General features: G+C 38.0%; 2 protein-coding genes across 6 annotated transcripts in view; both read left to right on the top strand.

The window, feature by feature from the left end:
• The window catches only part of LOC142351863 (striatin-interacting protein 1 homolog), a 454,798-nt gene that overhangs the window by 430,817 nt on the left and 2,173 nt on the right, over positions 1-21,808 (top strand). For 4 of the 5 annotated variants that reach the window (XM_075404101.1, XM_075404099.1, XM_075404098.1 and 1 more), the window contains 12 exons: positions 2,022-2,156; positions 2,601-2,877; positions 3,273-3,507; positions 3,868-4,141; positions 4,679-4,874; positions 5,313-5,478; positions 8,666-8,791; positions 8,993-9,093; positions 12,716-12,842; positions 13,145-13,269; positions 15,438-15,639; positions 21,603-21,759. In XM_075404101.1, coding sequence (XP_075260216.1) covers positions 2,022-2,156; positions 2,601-2,877; positions 3,273-3,507; positions 3,868-4,141; positions 4,679-4,874; positions 5,313-5,478; positions 8,666-8,791; positions 8,993-9,093; positions 12,716-12,842; positions 13,145-13,269; positions 15,438-15,639; positions 21,603-21,759 — 2,121 coding nt within the window. The remainder of the gene's footprint in view (positions 1-2,021; positions 2,157-2,600; positions 2,878-3,272; positions 3,508-3,867; positions 4,142-4,678; positions 4,875-5,312; positions 5,479-8,665; positions 8,792-8,992; positions 9,094-12,715; positions 12,843-13,144; positions 13,270-15,437; positions 15,640-21,602; positions 21,760-21,808) is intronic. The other variant, XM_075404097.1, reaches the window with a different exon arrangement.
• The window catches only part of LOC142351864 (uncharacterized), a 56,817-nt gene continuing 50,752 nt past the window's right edge, over positions 15,744-21,808 (top strand). The window contains exon 1 of the mRNA XM_075404102.1: positions 15,744-15,771. The gene's annotated coding sequence lies outside the window, so the exon portion shown is untranslated. The remainder of the gene's footprint in view (positions 15,772-21,808) is intronic.

The raw sequence follows: 21,808 nt of genomic DNA, 5'->3' as shown, positions 1-21,808 counted from the left end.
CAATGAAATTGTTAGGGAATAGTTCCTATGGTTACCAAATCATGGACAGAAGCAGACACACAAAGCTATCAACGGGAAATTGTTTAAGAGACTTAACAGTGTGTCAAAAGAACTATACGAAGTTGAACTTGTAAAATCAAAAATTGATGACCGTGAACCGATAATAGTCGGCTTTTTTATACTTCAGTACGCAAAATTACGTATGTTGGAGCTTTATTACAATTTTTTTGATAAATTTTGCGATGTCGACACGTTCGAAGAGTTAGAAATGGACACTGACTCCTTATACTTAGCTCTAGCGCACGATAATTTGTACGATTGCATTCGTCCATCTAAAAAAGCAGATTGGGAAACTCTGAGGGAACACGATTGTGATGATTCTTTCAAAGCTGATGCTGTACAAAATTTCTTCCCTAGAACTTGTTGTGATAAACATAAAAAGCACGATAAGCGTGAACCAGGTCTGTTCAAGGAAGAATTTAGATGTCCTGAAATGATTTGTCTCTGTAGCAAAACATATTGTTGCTACGATGCCAAATCGGATAAGTACAAATTCAGCAGCAAAGGACTGAACAAACGAACATTGGAAGAGACCGGAGATGGACCATTGGAAAAATATGGGCGAGTGATGGAAGAAATCATCAATTTAACATCTACAAATAGAGGATTTCGGACAATCAACCACTGCGTCGCTACCTATGAACAAACAAAGAAAGGACTCTCATATTTTTATCCTAAACGAAAAGTGTTATCTGATGGAATTCATACTGTACCCCTGAACTTGTAATTTATTGAATCAATTTTCGTATTGTGAGCGCTCTCTGTTGTGTTTAAAATTACTTATAATGTACTTGATTAATACTGTGTCTGTCTTTTTGTACCTTCATAATTCATTGTTTTAAAAATTTTCAATTTTCTCATTTTTAGTGGATATAACTGACCTTAATACATTGCGGCGGCTATACCTAATCTTAATACATTGCGGCGGCTATACCTAATCTTAATACATTGCGGCGGCTATAACTAATCTTAATACATTGCGGCGGCTATACCTAATCTTAATACATTGCGGCGGCTATACCTAATCTTAATACATTGCGGCGGCTATACCTAATCTTAATACATTGCGGCGGCTATACCTAATCTTAATACATTGCGGCGGCTATACCTAATCTTAATACATTGCGGCGGCTATACCTAATCTTAATACATTGCGGCGGCTATACCTAATCTTAATACATTGCGGCGGCTATACCTAATCTTAATACATTGCGGCGGCTATACCTAATCTTAATACATTGCGGCGGCTATACCTAATCTTAATACATTGCGGCGGCTATACCTAATCTTAATACATTGCTGTGCTTGTACAATTCCCCGCCTGTACGTACGCGCTGACTGTACAATTCCCTGCGCGCTGCATGTATAATTCCCCGCCTGTACGTACGCGCTGACTGTGCAATTCCCTGCGCGCTGCATGTATAATTCCCTGCTAATCCCTAAATGACCTCTAAAATCACGTGACAAGTGGCTCCGGAAAATCACCCTGGTCTGCTCCTGCCTTACTACTCACCCCCTGGAACACCCCTAGATTTATCCCCAATCTTAATACATTGCGGAGGATATTCCTAATCTTAATACGTGGTGGCCGCTATAACTAATCTTAATACGTGGCGGCCGCTATAACTAATCTTAATACGTGGCGGCCGCTATAACTAATCCTAATACGTGGCGGCAGCTATTACTAATCTTAATACGTGGCGCCGCTATAACCTATCTTAATACATGTAACCTATACCCTATCTTAATACATTAGTGTAGACCCTCTCTCAAAAATTACTCCTATACCCTATCTTAATACATGGGGTCTACACCCCCCCCCCCCCCGGGGAGACTTGCTCACCCTATTACTACTGTCGCTGATAGCGATTAAAATTATTTTCAAAATCCCGAAACTTTGTCTATTCTATTCCCAAACTCTCCTATTGTTATTTTTGAGTAAGTCCGCGTTTTTGTTTAAGGTAAAGAAAAAGAATGGAGTAAACTGAGCGAGAAGGAGCAAAAGAATCTCATCCTAGTTCTGTTGGACTGTTTGGAAGTAGCCTCCGAGGAGAAACGACTTGGGGCTGTGAGGGCACTCGCCTATTTGTGTCAAGGTCAGTGGGAATTTCTATATCTTTCCTCATCTGGGGAATTAAACAGACGTGGAATGTGAAAATGTTATAATAAAGTCGTGAAGTCTTCGACTCTCAATGAAAGCTCTGAACTTGACGTTGATTTTTAGCAGTAAAATATAGTTGCAGCACAACTAAAAGTGCGTTCAGCAGCACGTATATAAGATACATAAATTTGCTTAAGGTCTCAATTTTTAACTGTTGAGGATTGTGTAGCATTTGAACAGAGACAATGTAGTAAAGTCCAGGGGTGATAAAAAATGTTCACCAAATTCTAGATAGACAAGAGCTTAATAGTCGCTGCAAGCCTCATGAAGCAATCAATTGACAAAAGATTCTGATTGGTTTTTACTATTGTTTTGAGGCTCTTTGTGTGAAAATGATTTCTTGTTCTGGTAAATTAAACTGTTTTGTGTTCTATTTCAGGAAATTTCTCAGAAATCGAGAGCGAAAGTGAGCTTATATCCTGGACAAGGAAAAACTGTTTCCTCCTGTACAAAATGGGAATATTCCTTGCTCTCTTCGACACCCTCAAACTCAAGGTTGACATCTACTTACCACGCCAGGGAGACAAAACAGTGGCAGGAGCTACCTACGGAAGCACTTATGCCCCCAGTACTGTGGCTCCCAATGCCGGAGGGGCCGGGGGTAGAAAACCAAACAGCCAGCAAGCAGCAACATTGGGAGATTGTATAGAGCTAAGGTACCGTTATATTGTAGTAATTTGGTGCTTTCATAACATCTGACTACAATGTATCTATTTTCTTTGAGTAAAATTTGGTTTCAAATGCTTTATTTTACTAACGTTGCAAATTAATGGAATGAGAAGAAAATTAACTTAGACAACTTGAGTTTAATTTTTAAAGGCTTGTTTATGCAGCTTGTTATCAGGATTCAGCGTTTTCATCAAAAAATAAAAAGGTTTTTCATAAATGTTTTCGAGTAATTGAAGATGAGAGCTTACTGAGTGTAGACTTTCAAATACTTTCAAATTAAAATAAAAACTTAATTTTGAAATTTACCGAATTCCTGTAGTATCTTCCAATTGACTTAGTTATATCAGAGGTAGCAAAGACATTGAATAATATTATATTACAGAATGATTCTGAGCGTACTGTACACAATAACAGAAGTACTGAGAACCTCAGACCTAGCAGACACGAAAGAACAGGCAGTCCTCAGAGAGCAGTTTGTGTCTGAATTGGGTCAGCCCATCATAGACGGGGAGCTACCGGCTGTGATCCTGTTCCAACTGGTGCTCAATGTTGCCAGTGATAAGAGCTCTCCTATTCCCACAAAGAAGACGCTGTTGCTACTGTGGAAAATCATTCTGGTCAGTATCATAACTAATAGAAAGGAAAGTTATCGAGTATTTTAGAAAAAGTCACATGTGATCAAAGGGGTTCTTCTCAGACGAAAACTGCGCAACCATTTGGCGTTCAGAACTTTCTTTGGACATTTTATGATAATGTTATGATACTAACTTATTCGAAGATAATGAAAAGATGTATGACTGTTTTTCCGAATTATTATTTATGCTCTCTTCTACTCAATTGTGGAGATTAATTTGTGTTTCTCCGCTGTAAAGAGAATTGTAATGTAAAGCAAATTGTAATGTAAGAAAATTGTGAAGTTCGAAAATTTTTGGAAACGACGACACATCATTGAATGTTTTGATGTTGATTGTTTTCAGTCATCATTGGGCGGCCTGGATCATGCACAGGAATTGAAGAACAGCAGACGTCTCGAGCTCGGCCTGGATCCCCTGCCAGAAGACTCTATCAAAGTAGTGAGACAAATGCGTGCTTCGACCCCTCCCCTGATAGCATCAGAGATGTTAGACCAACAGCAGAACCCCGGAGCATCTATTGTACCCCCAAATACCACAGCTGGTGGGTCACCGAGTGCAGCTGCGAAGAAGCGAGCAGCTGGAAAACGATTGAACAAAGGTGCCAACGCATCGGGAGGTGGGGTTGTTTTCAAATGTACTCGCTGGTTGACAGCGATTAGGTTACGACCAAAAGTGGTGTGATCTAACTATGTCGACTTGATTGGGAGGCTTAATGTGGTGGTTTTGGAGGTTTCGGAAAACGCCGGGAAACTTGGAACTTCTATTTATTGGAGTTTCATAAAGCAAAAGAGGAACTTTGGTTTATTTTCAGTAGATAAATTTTGAGGTTTCGATAACTAATGGTGGCAAAATTAAACTCATTTAAGTTCAGAAATGGTTTAGTTTAAAAATGCGTAATGTTGATTCAAGCTCTATACTCGACAAATGTTTCTTTGGAGATAATACAGGGTGGATTTTTATACGAAATCCTTTCTTGAGTCCGAAATAGCTTTGTGGAAAAGAATTTGATTCCTTTAATTAATGGGGGTTTTAATGGCATGCAATCTAATAAAACCTAATCTTGAATACAACAGCACAATTTTTTGTAGCAGCACAATTCAGACTTATTTGTATCATAAGTTCTAAAAATTTAAACGTGTTCTCTCTCTTTAAGATGTTAGCGGTCCGCGTGACAGTTTGAGTTTGGACGAGTTGCCAGAGGGAGAAACCCCAAGTGATCTGGACGATTCTTTGGTCGATGACGGGGGAGGTGGTGACAGCCCAGATGACGAGGAATTCCTCATATCTCTGGAACCGACACCTGAGAGACCTAGAGAACCGAGAGCTTTACCATGGCAACCCAAAATTAGGTATTTGTCAAATTTGCGAAAAAGGAAATGGCATTAAAATATTCTTGCTTTTCATTATATAAAGGATATTAAATTCCAAGAACTTCGTGTTAAAACACTGGTTGTTATCAGATTTTCTCTTTAAATCCAACACCATAACATTCTTCAGCCTGAAGTAGTGAAATTCTGGTTGTGACAGTTTCTGTGGCTTTAATAATTCGTTTTCATGGCGACTTATCACTTCCAAGATACAAAGGACTGCTTGCGCTCTCCTCTCTTCGGGGTGACGTATTATGGACCGAAAATCCCAGACCAAGCTTCTTGAGGTTGACTGGTGATATTAAACACTTCAATTTTGTAAGTGTGTGTCAATCAGGGAAGCTTATTCCGTCAGTTCTTAATGACTTGAAGAGCTGTTTTTCAGTAACTGGAAAAAATTGGAAATGAGTATATTTGTAGGACGAAGGACATTCAAGACTTCCTAGACCACTCGAGGATTAAGTATGTGGGGTACAAACTGAAGTCGGACCCTGAGCCAGATTTGACCACACTTGCCGGACTTCCTCAGCCAATCAAAGAGAGTGTTGCAATCCTCCGACAGCATCTCTACATACCCCTTAGCGAGGTTGGTTTTTGCTTCAGTAATACATGACTACTGCATACAAGGTTACTACATACAAGGCTACAGTAATACAAAAGCTACAAGAGCAAGGCTTCCATTATATATGATAAATTGGATACAAGTGACAGATAGACTTATCTTTCAAGACTTCCTGCTCTTCACTTCCTGTCAACTTAATCACCTGCCTTCTCTTGGTTTTTTACGACTCTAAGAGGGGTATTGATTTTCTTGAGCTTTTATGCTTGCCTAAAACTGTGCACGCATTTTTAATTGCTCTCAAACGAAGTTTGTAGCAATTATAATTGCTCTCTCAAACGAAGTTTGCAGCAATTATAATTAGTCCTATTGTCTTTTTTAATGCGAATTTTCGCATGACCGATTTTTGTCTGACTCATTAATAGCCGCCCTCATCTTCTCAGCCGGCTATTATTGCGCTCGTATTTTTTTTTACTTCGTCAAACTTTTTTTCGCTTTACCATTTTGCCGCTTTTTCGACATTTTGCGTGAAATCTTTTTGACTTCTCTAGGCTAGTTTCTCTCTTCTCTCATTCTGCTAAAAGTGATTTTGAACATCAGTTGCTCAGCAAAGCAATTCAAAATGAACAGAGTCATTATAAAAAACTGAAGTCAGAAGTAGAAACGGGATAAACCCATAAAGCCCAATTTTAGATGTCCGCTATTTGAACGTCGTTCCTATAAGTCTTAGTTACCATCTCTAATGCTTATTGGTATTGATAGTAGCCCCTGTAGCCTCTCTCTAAGAAACAGAAGTATGTTCAACTACGAAATGCCATCAAAATAAATCGGACTTAAAAAATATTTTTGTACAAAAATCTTTTTTTTTTTCAATATATTCTATTCGTTCAATCCCAATCATGCTTATTGGAATCAACGGCGGCTATTTTCCGGCAATCTGCCGGGTATGTATTGACTTTTCGTCCTCAAACACGGGAGACAGGTAACGCCCGGAGGGCAATAAGTTCTGTTAGAACCTTACTAGTCTCTCAGAATGGGATTCACCAAAACTGTTTTGAGTAGACAACTTCATGGTGTGAAAGGCGGATCTTAATCCCCCCCCAAAAAAAAACCCAGTCCACCCTGCTATACCTGGTGGTCAGGACTCCCTTCGTCCATCCCTCCTAACTCTACTCCCCCGCAATCGATTGACCCCCGAGTCCGTTCACCCACCCCTCTTAATGCTAGCATCCCTAAGCCCCAGCTGGCTACTACCGAAGGCAAGCGCTCGCCGGTCTCTAAGTATGCGATCGGCTGAAACTGTTTCTAAAAACAAATTTCATGGTGTCAAGGAAAATCTCAGACGTTTGACCACCTGCCCACTTCTCCCGTCCATCCACCTGCGTCTGGAGATTTGAACCCCCCCCCCCCCCGTCTAGCCCAATCAAACCTCCCTTCCTCGATTGGCCCGTGCCCACTCAGCTCACCCCATGATGCTAGCATCCCTAAGTCCCAGCTTGCTGTTAACTAAGTCAACCGCTCACTTATCTGTTTTAGAATAATTTGTATCACATTAGTTGGTTATATTTCCTCCATTTGTCTCAGCTTTCTTTAATAGTTAGGGTTTTGAGAAATAGTTTTTTAACTAACGTTTGTTCATTTAAATTATGAATAATGATATTAGGGTTCAGTTCGATGGTCATTTGTGCTTTCTCTTATATGTTTGATGGTTTGATAGGTTTTTGGGGATGGTCTAACGCGGCTTTGTTTTATACATTTTAAATAGCCGCGTCAGGAATTCCAGTCGGCTTTTTTTTCAGTCATTTTTTTACAATTCGAAGAATTTGAATTGTATTGTGGCGCTGTCGTTTTTTTACGATCTGTTCACACATTTTTATGATTTTTGAAGTCAAATTGGAGTAGTGATTTTGGTCACGCCGAAACAGGAAGTGGAGCGAAAAAGCGAGTTGTTTTGCGGCGTGAAATTTTTTCGCTCTAAATTTAAAGTAGAGTGAGAAAACGGTGTTTGAACAAAATTCGTTTTCTCGATAGTGGTTTTTTTTTGTTCACATGCTGCAATTTCACTTTACAGTTTTTTTTCGATTTTTTGGATCTGATTTTTTCTAAATGGTTTCCCAATCCATTCGTAGTCCGTTCTTGGTCTAGTTTTCTATTTAGTCAATGAAAATTCTTTGAATTGTACGTCAGGACTAGTCCTGCTATGTTTTTTTTACTTCGTCTAACAGATTTTTGTTTCGTCTTACCCTGACTTCTTGGAATTGACTTTTTCAATGACTTCAGTGACTTCTACTGCCTTGCAGTTAAAATTTGTGTTCGTGACGTCATTTCTGCTTTTAGGTCGATTGCGTGACTTCTGAACACTATTCAAAAAATGACTTCTGAACTCACTTATGGACCTTTAAGTTTTATGTATGAACATTTACTAATTAAAGGCCAATAGTGTGCATCTAAGTAGTGCCAACCTTATATGCCCTAATTCCTGAGTAATAGTCTTGAGTTTCAATATCGAATATTAATTTTGGAAAAGCTCCATTAGGTATTTATCCTGGTAGAACAAATGTGTCTCATAAAAATGACAGTCCGAATCTAACCCAAAAAGTATAGTGGTCTATTAAGAAGCTGGTGGTCGATCTGTCAATCTTATTTGTTTAGTTGTTTCAATTCATGGTAGGCCAAAAGCGTCTATCGCGGCTATTTTCCGGCAATCTGCCGGCTATGTTTAAAGTATCAAAGTGGTGGCCTGGGCTATTATTGGACTTCTCTTGGTATTTTTAGTCTGTCATCAAGATTTTTGTTACGACCATATGACGTAACATCGCTTCAATTAATGCAATTTCGACTGAATTGCGTGCGTGACTTCGTTTCGACTCTCAGTGAAGCGAGTGTTTGGTTGTTCGCGTAATTACGTTTCTCTCTACACGTGATTTACCTAAATCTCGAAAACGAGTATCCTCAATTTCAAGATGGCTTAATTTAATTGAGAAAAAAGTTCTTTTCTGTAATTTTTTTAATCTTTGTGACTGCTGGTCTACGAAAATATCGGAGCTATTTTCTGGCAATCTGTCACTTGTTGTTTGTATTGAATCGGTGCAATCTTTAGTATTGAGCTCTTCGAAGCTCTGTAGCCAGTGACCATTTTTTAAACTTGTAGCCAGTGACCAAGTTTTTAAATCTAACAATTGATCGCGTATCATGACAAGTTTGTTATTTGCAGGTGCAGTTGAAGAACGAAGACCTGTTGTTGAAGCATCCAATATCCAAGGGTAGAGCAGAACAGGTGGATCAAACTCCCACAGAGTTGCTATACAAGGCCATACACCCCAACTTACCACAGTACATGGTCAGTGAGATATCTGAATTGATGTTGTTGTCTTGCTTTCAAATAGGTCATAATAAGACAGATGAGAGCGACACCAAGAACAGTTTTAAGTTTCCCATTTCGTATGCTGCGGAAACTTGAGAGTTAATTTAAAACTGTTTTTCAAACATTAAACTGAAATTTTGTTGCATCGTTTAACTCAAAAGCGGTTTGTTTGTGTAGATAGCATTACTGAAGATTCTGCTAGCTGCCACACCCACCTCTCCTCAGGGCAAAAGTGACACAGTGAACCTGCTATCTGATTTGCTGCCTCCACAAATGCCGTAAGTTGTGTTTCGTAACATAATTAATTGCTCTCAAACGAAGTTTGTAGCAATTATATTAGTCCTGTCGGTCTTTTTTATGCGATTTTTCGCTTGACCAATTTTTCGTCTGACGCTTTTGACTTTTCGTCCTCAAAAACGGGATAAACAGGTAGCGCCCAGCGGGCATTATGTGCTCTTAGAGCCTTTCAGGTCTGTTTCAGCTCAAACTGTCTTGGAGACTTATACTTATACTTATGGTGTGAGGGGCGGTTCTTAGAGGTTGACACCCCCCCCTTTGTTGACCCCCCACCCCCACTATTGGCTCCCCCCCCCCCCCCCCCCGTGGCTAGCTACTGACCAAGCCAACCGCTCGCCGGTCGTTTGAGAGCAATTCGCCCGACGTTAGTCGGTTATGTTCGTATTTGTAGCATAAGCTATGCAATAAACTATAAACAAGAAGAGAAAATAGAAATCTGAATTGATTGTCGATGTTCGATCATGGACAAACAGTCCTTTTTTTCCTCAAAAAGAACCGTTCCAAAACTCATATGTTCCTATTTCCGGTTGCAACAATTAGTTCTTATATCCCCCCCCCCCCCCCATAAATTTGTAGCCCACCGTTATGAGAGAGACCACTAAGACCTCAACAATTAGTTTACTGGGAATGTTGAACAACTCTACTTTTCACGCTCAACTTGTGCCTGTAATTACAAAACCAGTTGAAATTCAAAATTTATAATTGAGGTTACGCGAGGACAAGTTTTTAATGACAAGAAGCAACATTGTTTTTGACAGTGACACTTTACTGTGAGTATTAATTACGAGAAAAAATTCACCAATCGGTGAATGGTCATCAGAGGTGAGCTCAAAGCAAGGTGGCAACTTTTAGTTTCCAGTTTTGTTTCAATTGTGCCGTGGTTTTCTTCAAAACTGTTCTATCCTGTGAGATAATTTCCTATTTTGGATGATCTATGGTATTGGTTTTTAATTGCTCTCGAACGAAGTTTGAAGCAATTATTGTAAACGCGTCTTTTTATGCAAAATTTTTGCCTGACCGTTTTTGCGGTTTTCTTCCTGAACGTTCTTTCGATATCAGTTCTCGGGTGATTATTTCACTCTAGACACCTTGAGATTTGCGCGATATAATTGCACTCATTCAGAATTTTTGTTTGTTGCTAAAACAAAAGCGATAGTAGTATAGGCGGTTGCAATGCCCTGACAGCCGAGTGGTTAATGCTTCCTCCTAGAATGCTGGAGATCAGGGGTTGGAACACCTCCATAGTCAAATTTTTGTACCCCCATAAAATTTATCAAGGCTGAACTGGATTTTTTCCGTTTATGCCCCATCCCCCTCCCCAGTACGTTATGCCCCACCCATTAGTGAGCACATGCCTTTACATAGTAATTCATTAGGTAAAAATATGGCACGTGCTCTTGGGGAGAGCAAATAATATGCACTCACAAGGCTGAGCGGGGGGGGGGGGCACACAAGGAAAAGATCCGACATTTTATTTGCATTTAATACACAAACTACTGGTAAGGGTTTCCATTCAGTGCAATCATTGAGTATCGTTACCCGGTCTCATTTTACATCCTAATTATGTCCGCTTTTACTTGCCAACCTGCGTGAAAGACTGCGATTTTTCTAGAAAAGTGGGAGATAGTTTGAGCCTGAGGATTGAGCAAAAAAAACTTTTTGAGCAATTTTTTGCACCCATGCAATGTATCTAGGCTGTGAATTAAGTTGACCCACATGACGTTCGGGAGCAATTGTCGATGTTAGTCGGTTTATTAATTGCTCTCAAACGAAGTCGGTCTTTTTTTAATGCGATTTTCATGCGGTCTTTTTTAATGCTTTTTTGAATTCATCTGACGCTTTTGACTTTTCGTCCTCAAAAACGGGATAAACAGGTAGCGCCCAGCGGGCATCAAGTGCTCTTAGAGCCCCCCCGTTTATAGCTACTGACAAACAACCGCTCGCTAGAAAAGCAAATTTATATATTTTTTGCAATTTTTTTCAAGCTTTCTCATTTTTGAGTTTTTCAGCCCGAGGTGTCAAGGACCTCCTCTAGGATTTTGAAATAGGTTACTGCATAGTTTCTAGTGGTAGTGGAATGGTTTCATCATTTTAACATCACGAATTTTAGCGTTTTTTACAAAACGTGCAAATTTTTTCAATTTTTTCGACGTCTTTTTCATCATTCACGTCTTTCCAGACTCAGGGGCCAGAAAACGTCCTTAAGGGTTTGATAATAATAAAGTAATTGAAAAAAATTTTATTTGCTATGGAATGGCTTTCAGTTTTTTAACACATCAAATTTTAGCAATTTTTGATAAAACTTGCATTTTCTTCGTTTTTTGAAATTTTTTGTCAGTTGTCAGGTTTCTCCAGTCTCAAGAGCCACATAACCTCCTCTGTAGTTTGATTATAGATTACTGAATAGCTTCTAGATGTAATGGAATGTTTTAAAAGATTTAAATATCAGCAATTTTTAAGAAATTTTGTAATTTTTTCATGTTTTTGAATCTTTTTATCCTTTTTTTCAGGCACCAGGGTTCTAGGAACCTCCTCCAAGGCTTTATGATAAGCTGTTGCATAGTTTCTAAAGTTAATGGAATGGTTATCAGATTTAAATGACTCCAGCTTTAGCAATTTTTTTTATTAAATTTAACTTTTTTTCAAGTTTTCGAAAAATTATTATCATGTTCCAAGTTTATGCATCTTTATGAGCCCGTGAAACTATTTAAAGCTTGAAACGGATACTGGATAATCTCTCTAGACAATTAATTGGTTTCGAAGATTTTAATATCTTGAATTTTAGCAATATTTTGTTAAAATTTGTGATTGTGTTCAAAATTTTTGAATATCTTTGTCCTTTTCTGAGTTTAATGATCATTATTGGCCAACGAAGCTTTTCAAGTCTTGCAGATGGGTTGCTTGACATAAAGCCAGACATAAAAATAGATGGGAACATTTTCATTGCAAAATCTGGAAGCTTTTCTTTTAAATTTTGCAATTTGTTGAAAATTTTTAAAATATCAGTTTTTTTATCTATTTACTAACAAGGCTAGAAAACTAAAAGTTGCAGATTCGAATCAAGCTAAAGCAAGCCTCACTAAACCGTTGCTGGCTTCTGACGAAGCTAACCGCGAGCCGGTCGTTTTAGAGCAACTGGCCAGACTTTAGTCGGTTATGTTGTTCTTATTTCGAGGCTGAGCATGTCGCAGTTGAATACTTAAATAATTTGAACAAATTTTAGGAGAAAATTTTTTAAACCGAGTTTGCGTATCTCAGAGAGAATTTAACCTGCAAAGAGATTTTTACCGATTTTTTGTTGGCTAACTATAGCCCGAGAGTGTTTTTGCTCTCAAACAATGTTTTGGGTACTAGTGGTGTTTGTGCATTTTTTCGCTTGATCGATTTTTCGTCCGACGCTTTTGACTTTTCGTCCCCCAAAAAGGGGATGAGCTGGTGAAGGTCGGAGTATTAAGTGCTCTTAAAGCTTGACTAGTCTCTAAATATATGTTTCTCCAAAACTGTGGAGGAGGAATATTTTCATAATTTGAAGGTCGAATTTTGGAAAGGAAACTCAAATATTCATTTGTTCATATCAATTCTCAAATAGTTTACATTTTGCAGCTCTGGTGTAGTTGAGGCGATGAAGCTGACGATAGACATGAACAGACACAAAGAGATCATTGTCAAGTCAGTCTCTGCTCTCTTATTGCTCCTCCTCAAACACTTCAAACTCAACCACATATGCCAGGTAAATTGATATTTGAATCACATCTCAAATCTTTCAAATTTAACAACATCAAAAAGTGTCCTTCGGAATGTATTGGAGCTTGTTTTTTCTTAATCTATTACCTATTATATCCATTCTTAGATATCCAAATGATTTTGTATTTTGACTAAATACCTAAAAGATTCTATTTACTTAAAGATATGAAGATGCATGAAATGGTTTTGAGTTGTCCGAACAACTCAAATAGTTTTTATCTATTTCTTTGGTGCTTTCATTTCTAAAGGTGATAATTCCGTATCTGACTTGTGCAAATGTGATTTCAGTTTGAACACTGTGCGCAGCATATGGTGTTTGCCAACTGTATTCCCTTAGTGCTCAAGTTCTTCAACCAGAGCATTGGAAACTATGTACAGGCACAAAACACCATCGCACCTCTCGAGTTCCCCAGGTAAGACATTGGAGTGAGAATTTGTATCAATGTATCAATATTTGTGAACAATTTGTGAACAATTTCATATTTGTGAATAAAATATGGATGATTAAAATGAATGTAAAAATGCTTTTGGTTGATCCCCTTCTCCCGACATAAATAAATAAACGAGTAAAAATCAGTTGGTTGAATAAAAGGAGCTTTGAATCCGCATCTTGTATCCAATATGCTAGAGAAAATAAAATACTTAAATAGAAGCACCGAATTATCATAATATTCCCTAATGAAGACAAGTTATATGCTAAAAAGTTTTCTTGACTTTTGGTCGGTCTTATTGTGTTAAGATTTATCACATTAGTAGTTTTATAGAAATATATAATGTCTATAGAATTTAAGTTAAAATATTATCCGGTGAGTTTGGCAATAGTACTGAGCCAGAATCAAATGTTCAGTCAAAATGCCACTGTATTGGGTCCCCCAAAATGGTGTATTCTTTGCGTTGTCAAACGCCCACACGTCCAGTTATTAAATCCCTAAAAGAATTTGATGCCCAACAGCGCGAAAAACTTGAGAATATCCTTGGAACTGTTCTTCCAGAAGAATCCTGGGCTCAAGCAACCCTACCCATAACCCTTTCAGGTTTGGGTGTTCGCCAATGCCAAGACCAGTATAAAGCATCATACGTTGGCTCTGTTCTCTCCTCTGAAGATCTTGTTTCCAAAATAACCGGTGAGAGCCCAAAAAACTGCCAAGTTTTTCAGGATCTTTATTCCAGTATAGCACAACTGGACATTTCAAACCTCTCACTAAAGACGATTCAGCATTCTCTTGACAATGAAAAATTTCATGTTCTCAAAGAGAATCTAGCTTGTGAGAGAGAATCCGCCCGACTTCTCTCATTGTCTGTCCGACATGCTGGAGCTTGGTTGTCTGCTCCCCCCACTCCAGCTCTTGGGCTTCATATGGCACCAAATGAGTTTAGAATTAGTGCAAAGTACAGGTTGGGTGTCCCTGTCTACGACGCCGAAAGGAAGTGCCCGTTCTGTAAAGCAGGAGTTCTTGACATCTATGGGGATCATGCCATTGCGTGTCACAGTCGGGGAGACGCAATTGCAAGACATGACCGTATTCGAGATAAATTAGTGTCTGCTTGCTCATCTGCGAATCTCTCACCAGTAGTGGAAAAAAAAGAACCTAATTCCAGAAAGCCAGTCACGCCCTGGAGACATCTTTGTCCCTACTTGGAAAGCGGGAAAACCTGCTGCATTTGATGTAACTGTTACTTCGTCGCTGCAATCCAACTCTCTCACTAATGCGGCTACAAAGGCAGGATACGCACTTCATGCAGCAGATGAAAGAAAATATTGTCTCCACGACGATAACTGCGCAAAGATGGGAATCACATTTGTTCCCCTTGCAATTGAAGTCCTTGGCGGGATATCGGCAACCTTCAAGAAAACACTCAAGCGGTTGGCTGTGTTAAGTGACAATCGTTCCTTCCAAGCGCAGGGGTTGTCTGTAGCTTTCTGTAAACTAATGCAATCCTTGTCAATCACCGCTGTTCGGGGATCAGCGGAAATGTTGCTGGCACGGGCTCCATAGTAGACTGTTTTGCTTTTTGGGTGCTCGACTGCTCGGAGGGGAGATGGTTGAGATTGGTCCTTTAATGATAAGTCGCCAAAACGATTGCAACAAACGGGAGACTTATCAATGTGCAGTTCTAGTATTTTTTATTCTTACCTGACCAAAGTGGGGAGAATAAAAACATACATTTTACATGTGAAAAATAAAAAAATGCCGACCAAATGAGATTCATAAACTGATGATCTGTTGTATTGACAATCACCGTTTTGTTAACCAAGTTAATTATTTTTGGTTCTAGTGTTTAATTTAAAAACAGATTTAACATTTAACTCTTTTTCCGACATTGATTTGTTCTCTTCGATGTAATAAATTGTCTGAAAAAGGTCTAAATTGCTCTGGTTTTCGATAGCATCTTTCAAACTTAGAAATAACAATAATGTATGTCCTGAACTGTGTGCAAATATGCTGATCTTGTTTGCTTTCTGAATTATAGTAATATTTTGCCATGTGGGCGTATTTTAATATCAGGTCGATTGCATCAACCAAAATGACAATTTTTAGTTTTTTCATCCTATAAATCAATTCACTACTTTCGGAAACAGGTGTGTGATTGGGGAGAAGGAGGAGATTAGTGAGGAGAACATAAAACCAGTTGAGAAGGGAGTGACTTTCTACTGTTGGAGGAACCTCTTCTCCTGCATCAACCTCCTTAGGATACTGAATAAACTTGTCAAGTGGAAGAACTCAAGGATCATGATGCTCGTCGTGTTCAAGTCTGGGCCCATTCTCAAACGGGCACTCAAAGTTAGTGGGGACAGGTAGTTTGTAATCTACTTTCATCGAAGAAAAGAGGGGTGCGCACTTGAATTGGGTGGGCCAAACTATTCAAACAAATGAATAGTTTTGCCTAATTGTTGTGATAAACTTATTAAATAGCCTTGCTATTACTTAAGTTTATCACGAGACTGTCTTTCAGATACTTGTGAATGTTACAATAAATGGTTCTCTTGCTCGGAGCCAGTTGTCTATTGAGAGCTCTACAGAAGTCACCAGGCTGCATTGGGGAAAATCAAGCTTTCGCAAGGAAATCACTGAGCTTCAATCATAACTCCCGAGACAAACTCAAAAATGTTCAACTACTGTTAGATAGAGGTATTCTCCAGCACAGGTCAGATGTGGTTATTTGGCATGACGTGATTAGTAATTCAATCACACCTCTCCACTCAAATAGCAACACTGCTTTGAGTAAAGAAGAATTATTTCATGCTCTGAAAAGATTTGATTGCAATGTAGTAGGTATTGTTTATTTGCAAAGAAAAGGAACTCCAGACATTTTTGACGAATTGTGTAACTTAAAAGTTGGGCGAGTTATTAACGGAAGGAGACATTTGCTACCGAAATTCAAACAGAAACAGAAATGGTATGAAAACCAGCTAGCTGAAGTCCATCCTCACGTTTCGATTGAACTTAATTTTATTAATATCATACTGCGAGAAAAAGCAAATTTGCACAAGTTGACCTTGAAAAATAGATCGAAAACTCGAAAACGCAAGAGCAGACCAAGGAAAAACAAAGCGAAAAAGAACAAGAAAAAGAAAAAGAAGCCCAAAAAAACTTGCCAAGATTGATCGTGGAATTTTTAAATTAATATCTCTTTATTTATTGTTTTGTCTTATTGTTAACTAGCTCTTGGTCAAAGGCCAGTTGTATACTTGTAAGCTTACGGTACACGTTTTCTTTTCTTTCAGCTTGGGAGGATCTCTAGCCTTCTCTGAGTCCAGCGGGCTTGAGGCAGTCCGGGGAGCCACCTGAGTTGAAAGACTTTTTTCCATAGGACTAAGCTTAATTAAAATCCAGAAGTCTCATTTTACCTTATTGTTGAAATCGAGCTTCAGCTTTGTTAAACTATAAATTATATATAAAAAAAACTAAGTAGTAACTTTGCAGCAGAATTCGAAACTCCAACCGATTTTTTTTTCTCCTCAAAATAAAACCGTTTATTCCTCCCTTATCATGTCCGATTCCAATCCAGACAGCAGTCCGCTGAATGGTGTCAGTAACAATGCATCTGAAGAGCTACAGAAAGAGCTTCCACAATTGAAGTTTTTGGGACTCACACCATTGGCAAGCATTCAACAAGAAAATAAACCCACTCCAAGTCAGAAGAGGCCGCTCTTGGCACTAAGTCCAGCAGGAGAAACAGAAGAGAAGCAAGAGCTACAAAATACAATCCAAGAAGGGATCAAAGAAGCAATCAACGATATTTTTCCTAGCCTCATAGACAAACTAAAAACTGACTTAAAGACGACAATTAACGAAATAGTTGAAGAGAAGTTTCAAAAATTCGTTGAAGAAAGTAAAACAGTGTGGCGAAGAGTAATAGATGAAAGGATTGCCGAACTGGAAACAATGCTGACACAGACCAGCGAGAGAATGATAGCTTCCAAAATCTCAGAGATGACCACTGATATCCACCGTAAAACTGACGAAAAGCTTGCGAGGTTTATCACTGAAATTGGAACAACCACCAACTCGGAGGACACTGTGACAGATCTCAAGATGCTCTCTCAAACAGAGCTTCTAGAAACGTACAATCGTCGTGATAATTTTAAAGTTTTTGGACTTTCTGAAACAATCGATGAAAGTGGAAACACGGAGACTAATGCTCAAACAGCGCAAGCGTTCTTGGATGTAACAGCTGACCTAAATGTTAACGTTGATGCTACTGACATATCAATTGCTGATCGACTTCCTTCTCGATACAAGAACAGACCAATCATTGTAAAATTTACTAGACGCATCAAGAAAATCGAAGTTCTCAAAAACAAACGTGCCTTAGAAGAAAGCCCCTCTTTCTACAATGTTACAATACTTGAAGATGCAAGTAAACCCAGGCTTAATTTTCTCAAATTAATGAAAGGTGACGAACGGATCTCGTCATCGTTCATACGTGATGGGGTCATACACTACAGGTTGATGGACGGAAAGATGTACAGAATCAACAACTTATTTGAAGGTGGTTTGTTCCTCAATTATTCTTTAATCAACATCCAACAGTGCTTCAAGCCACCTCAAAATCCAGATACAGAACGGACGAATCAGCCCTTTCGTGAAACGTAAAAAGAAAGAAGAAGTATTTAACGAAACTGAAATTAACACGCAAAGGAAAGATTTAATAATTTTTCATCTCAATGTAAGATCATTAAAAAAACACCTACTAGATCTTGAATCTCTTATTTTTAGCTTAGATAAGCTGCCTCACATTATCTGCCTAACTGAAACCTGGTTGTGTGACGATGATGAAATAAAACAATATCTGTTACCGGGTTTTAGATCCCATATCCAGAAGAGTAGAACATCCATGGGAGGTGGTGTAATGATTCAAACCACAAGTTCATGCAAAATTCTGAAAGAAAAATCTATAAACTTTGAAGAGTCTGTCTTTGCTGAAATAGAATTCTCTGGGGCAAAACTAAATCTTGCGGTGATTTATAACAAACCTAGGGAAAACAAAATGAAATTTGTTGATAATCTTAATACTTTTCTAGAAGCCAACCAATCCCCTTCATTTCCTTTAATCATATGTGGTGATTTTAACATTGATACATTACAAGAGAATGCTTTGTCAAAAAACTATCTGAATTGTATATCATCTAATGGTTATGAAATTTTTGCAAAATCAGCAACCAGGGAAACGGATACCAGTTCCACTTGTCTCGATCATTTCGTGTATCAAAATATTAATCTGTTAAACTGTGAAATTCTAAAAAATCAAACTTTTTCAGACCACGATCCAATTATTCTAACATGCGGACTTTGTTTGGAACCTGAAGGTAAAACTACGTTTCGAAACACAGCTTTTCTGAAAAATCCGAGCACTGTAGAAAACTACGTAGAAACTCTCCGGGTGGAAATATCGGAGTGTAGTGGAAAATTGCTGAGTGCTACAACTTGCTCAGAAGCTTTCAATGTTTTTAATGAAACTTTTCTTAAAGTCACTGATAGATTTGCCCCAATCTGCAATTTCCCACCCAAGAAAAATCTGCTGCCAAAATGGCTCAATAAATCTTTGCTTAAAATCAGGTCAAAACGGAACCAAGCACATAGAAAGTGGAAGAAAGACTGCCATAACCAAGCCAAGCTTCAAGAATCTAAAAAGTGGCGTTTGACTTTTGAAAAAGAATACAAAAAATCAAAAAAGCAGTACTATCAAAATAAGTTTCAAGCTTGCCAAACAGACTCGAGGAGAACGTACAAACTTCTGAATGACATCAACGGAAAATCCAAAACGTTTAATGATCCCCCGCTTTTGAACACTTGTAGACAAAATTATAAGCTCCCATCAATTAAAAACAATGCAGATGTCTTTAATAAATTCTTTGCAAACGTTGGTGAAGGACTTAGCAATCATTTAACTGCCGCACATGATGTTGATATCCCAAATTGCGTTCACTCCATGTTCTTTTTCCCAACAACAAAGCGTGAAGTTGAATCCGTTTACCGAAGCTTACAAAATAAGTCGTCCTCGGGAGATGACCTAATATGTAACAGTATTGTAAAAGCCTCAATGCCAGCCACCTTAAATGTAATTACAAATTTGATTAACCGGTCATTCAACGAAGGCCTTTTTCCAGATAGCCTGAAAACAGCCAAGTTCGTTCCTTTATTTAAAGATGGCTCAAAATTGGAGGAAAATAACTATCGCCCAATTTCACTACTCATAATTTGGAGCAAAATTTTTGAAAAGTAGTTTTTAATAGAGTATATGGCTATTTCGAAAAACTAGGAATTCTCTCAAAGTATCAATTCGGTTTTCGAGACAAGCATAGCACGATTGATGCGCTCGTAGAACTTACCGAAAAAATTCGTCATTCTGGAAAAGAGAACGCTATTAATTCGTTCTTTTTGGACTTGAAGAAAGCTTTCGATACTATAAATTATAATCTACTGCTAAAAAAACTGGAAAGATATGGTATCAGGGGGAAATGCTTAATGTGGTTTGAATCGTATTTAACAAATAGGAGACAAAGAGTTTTTTTAAACAATGTGTCATCTGATGGGAAATTTTCAAACTGTGGGGTACCACAAGGTTCAATTCTGGGACCTCTACTCTTTCTAATATATATTAACGATCTACCTCAAAATTGTAATCTTAATGTCCTGCTGTTTGCTGACGACACTAATATTACATCCATAGGAAACAGCCGTGCTGAAATTAGTCTCGAACTTGCGAAGATAAATAACTGGTTGAAATCAAATAAACTGGTACTTAACCTTGAAAAGACTATCTTAATGAAAATGCAGGTTGCTGGTTCCAAAATAGATTCAAGTGAATATCTGTTTGATGATCAAGTTGTCCAAACTCACTCTATGTGCAATTATCTTGGTGTTAGAGTTGATGCAAAGCTTTCCTTTATTAGCCATATTGAGCATATGTAAAGAAAAAACTAAGCAAGCAATGTGGAATTGTATCTAAAATGAGACATTTTGTTCCTAGATTGCAACTTATAAGCTATTATTCGAGCAACGTGATTCCCATTATTCAATATGGCGTTCTTGTAAATGGCTGCTGCAGCTACTCTTCTTTACTACCATTGTTTATGTTGCAGAAAAAGGTGTTAAAGTTTATATCCTTTCGACGAAAATCAGACAGTTGCAGTGATTTGTTTCTTAAACATGGATTTCTCTCAGTCTACGAGCTACATATTTACGAGCTCCTTAAATTTGTTCTTAAATCGATTTGCAATTTTCATTCTGAGAATTATTGTAACGAAATGTTTCAATTTAGTAAAAAAAGGAGGAATACGAGGCAATCCGAGCTAAGATTACTCAATATACCTTGCTGCAAGAGAAAACTTGAGAAATTTTCGATCAAATATCGTGCTGCTAAACTGTATAATAAGCTCAGGGAATTAAATCTGCTACCTGGAAACGTAGAAAAAAGTACGCGTGATGAATTAAAAAATATATACCATAAGTTAAAGGATTCTTACCTTATTAACAACCAAGAGCTAGTAAATTATATGTTTGACATGTAGTAAAATTGAAAATGTTAATGTTTCTGAGTTAAATATGGGGATTGCTGCAATAGAGAATCAGCAAGATTCCGTGCAAGTCCACTTGTGTCATGATAAATATATCCAATGGCTACATATATTCAATCATGTCCAAGAAATAAATTCTTTTTTTTTTAGTTTTGGGCAAATAACTAGTTCATATTTACAAATTTAAAGTCTGGGACCTATTCTTAAATAGGTTTTCAGTTAATTTTTTTTAACTAGCTTCTGTAAAATGGGAAGATCCTTTTTGTGCCAATGATTCAAGATCTTATTGATTGGTTTTATATTTCTCTTGTTAACCTTTACCCAAATTCTCTGGGTTGCGATCTTTTGTTCAGCGTTGGGATTCGGAAACGGTTTTCGTTGTTACCGTATCAAAGAATTCACTTTGTTTTGTTTGAACAGAGAATTTGTTAGAGTAAAAAACTTGTGTTTCAATCAGCATGACCGTAATTATTACTTTATAATCCCGCAACTGTTTCCTTCTCCTTCCTCGGGAACAAACAAATATTGTTTGCATAAGCTGTGCATCTTTTTACATTGATAATAGTTTGCAAAGCCTTAAAAAACGGATAGTAGTAGCTATTACAATTTATATATACCATTGTCAGCGTGTAAACATATCAATTATAGATTATCATGGTCTACCGGGTGAAAAAGAAACAGTTCCATAATCCCTTCTAATGTAATCATGACTTGTCTCTTCAGGTTCGTCAAGCGATGCTCCAGTTGTATGTGTTGAAGTTGATCAAAGTGCAGACTAAATTCTTAGGCAGACAGTGGAGGAAGAGTAACATGAAGACTATGAGTGTGATCTACCAGAAAGTGAGGCACAGACTCCACGACGACTGGGCATTCGGAAATGGTACCCAAACTTACTTTTTTTTAAAAAAAATGGATTGGAATTGTATCTG

Source organism: Convolutriloba macropyga, chromosome 13, assembly GCF_964194025.1.
Source record: "Convolutriloba macropyga chromosome 13, txConMacr16.3, whole genome shotgun sequence".
Lineage (NCBI taxonomy): Eukaryota > Metazoa > Xenacoelomorpha > Acoela > Convolutidae > Convolutriloba > Convolutriloba macropyga.
Note: the sequence above shows the minus strand (reverse complement) of the source record. Positions and strands in the feature narration are given on the sequence as shown.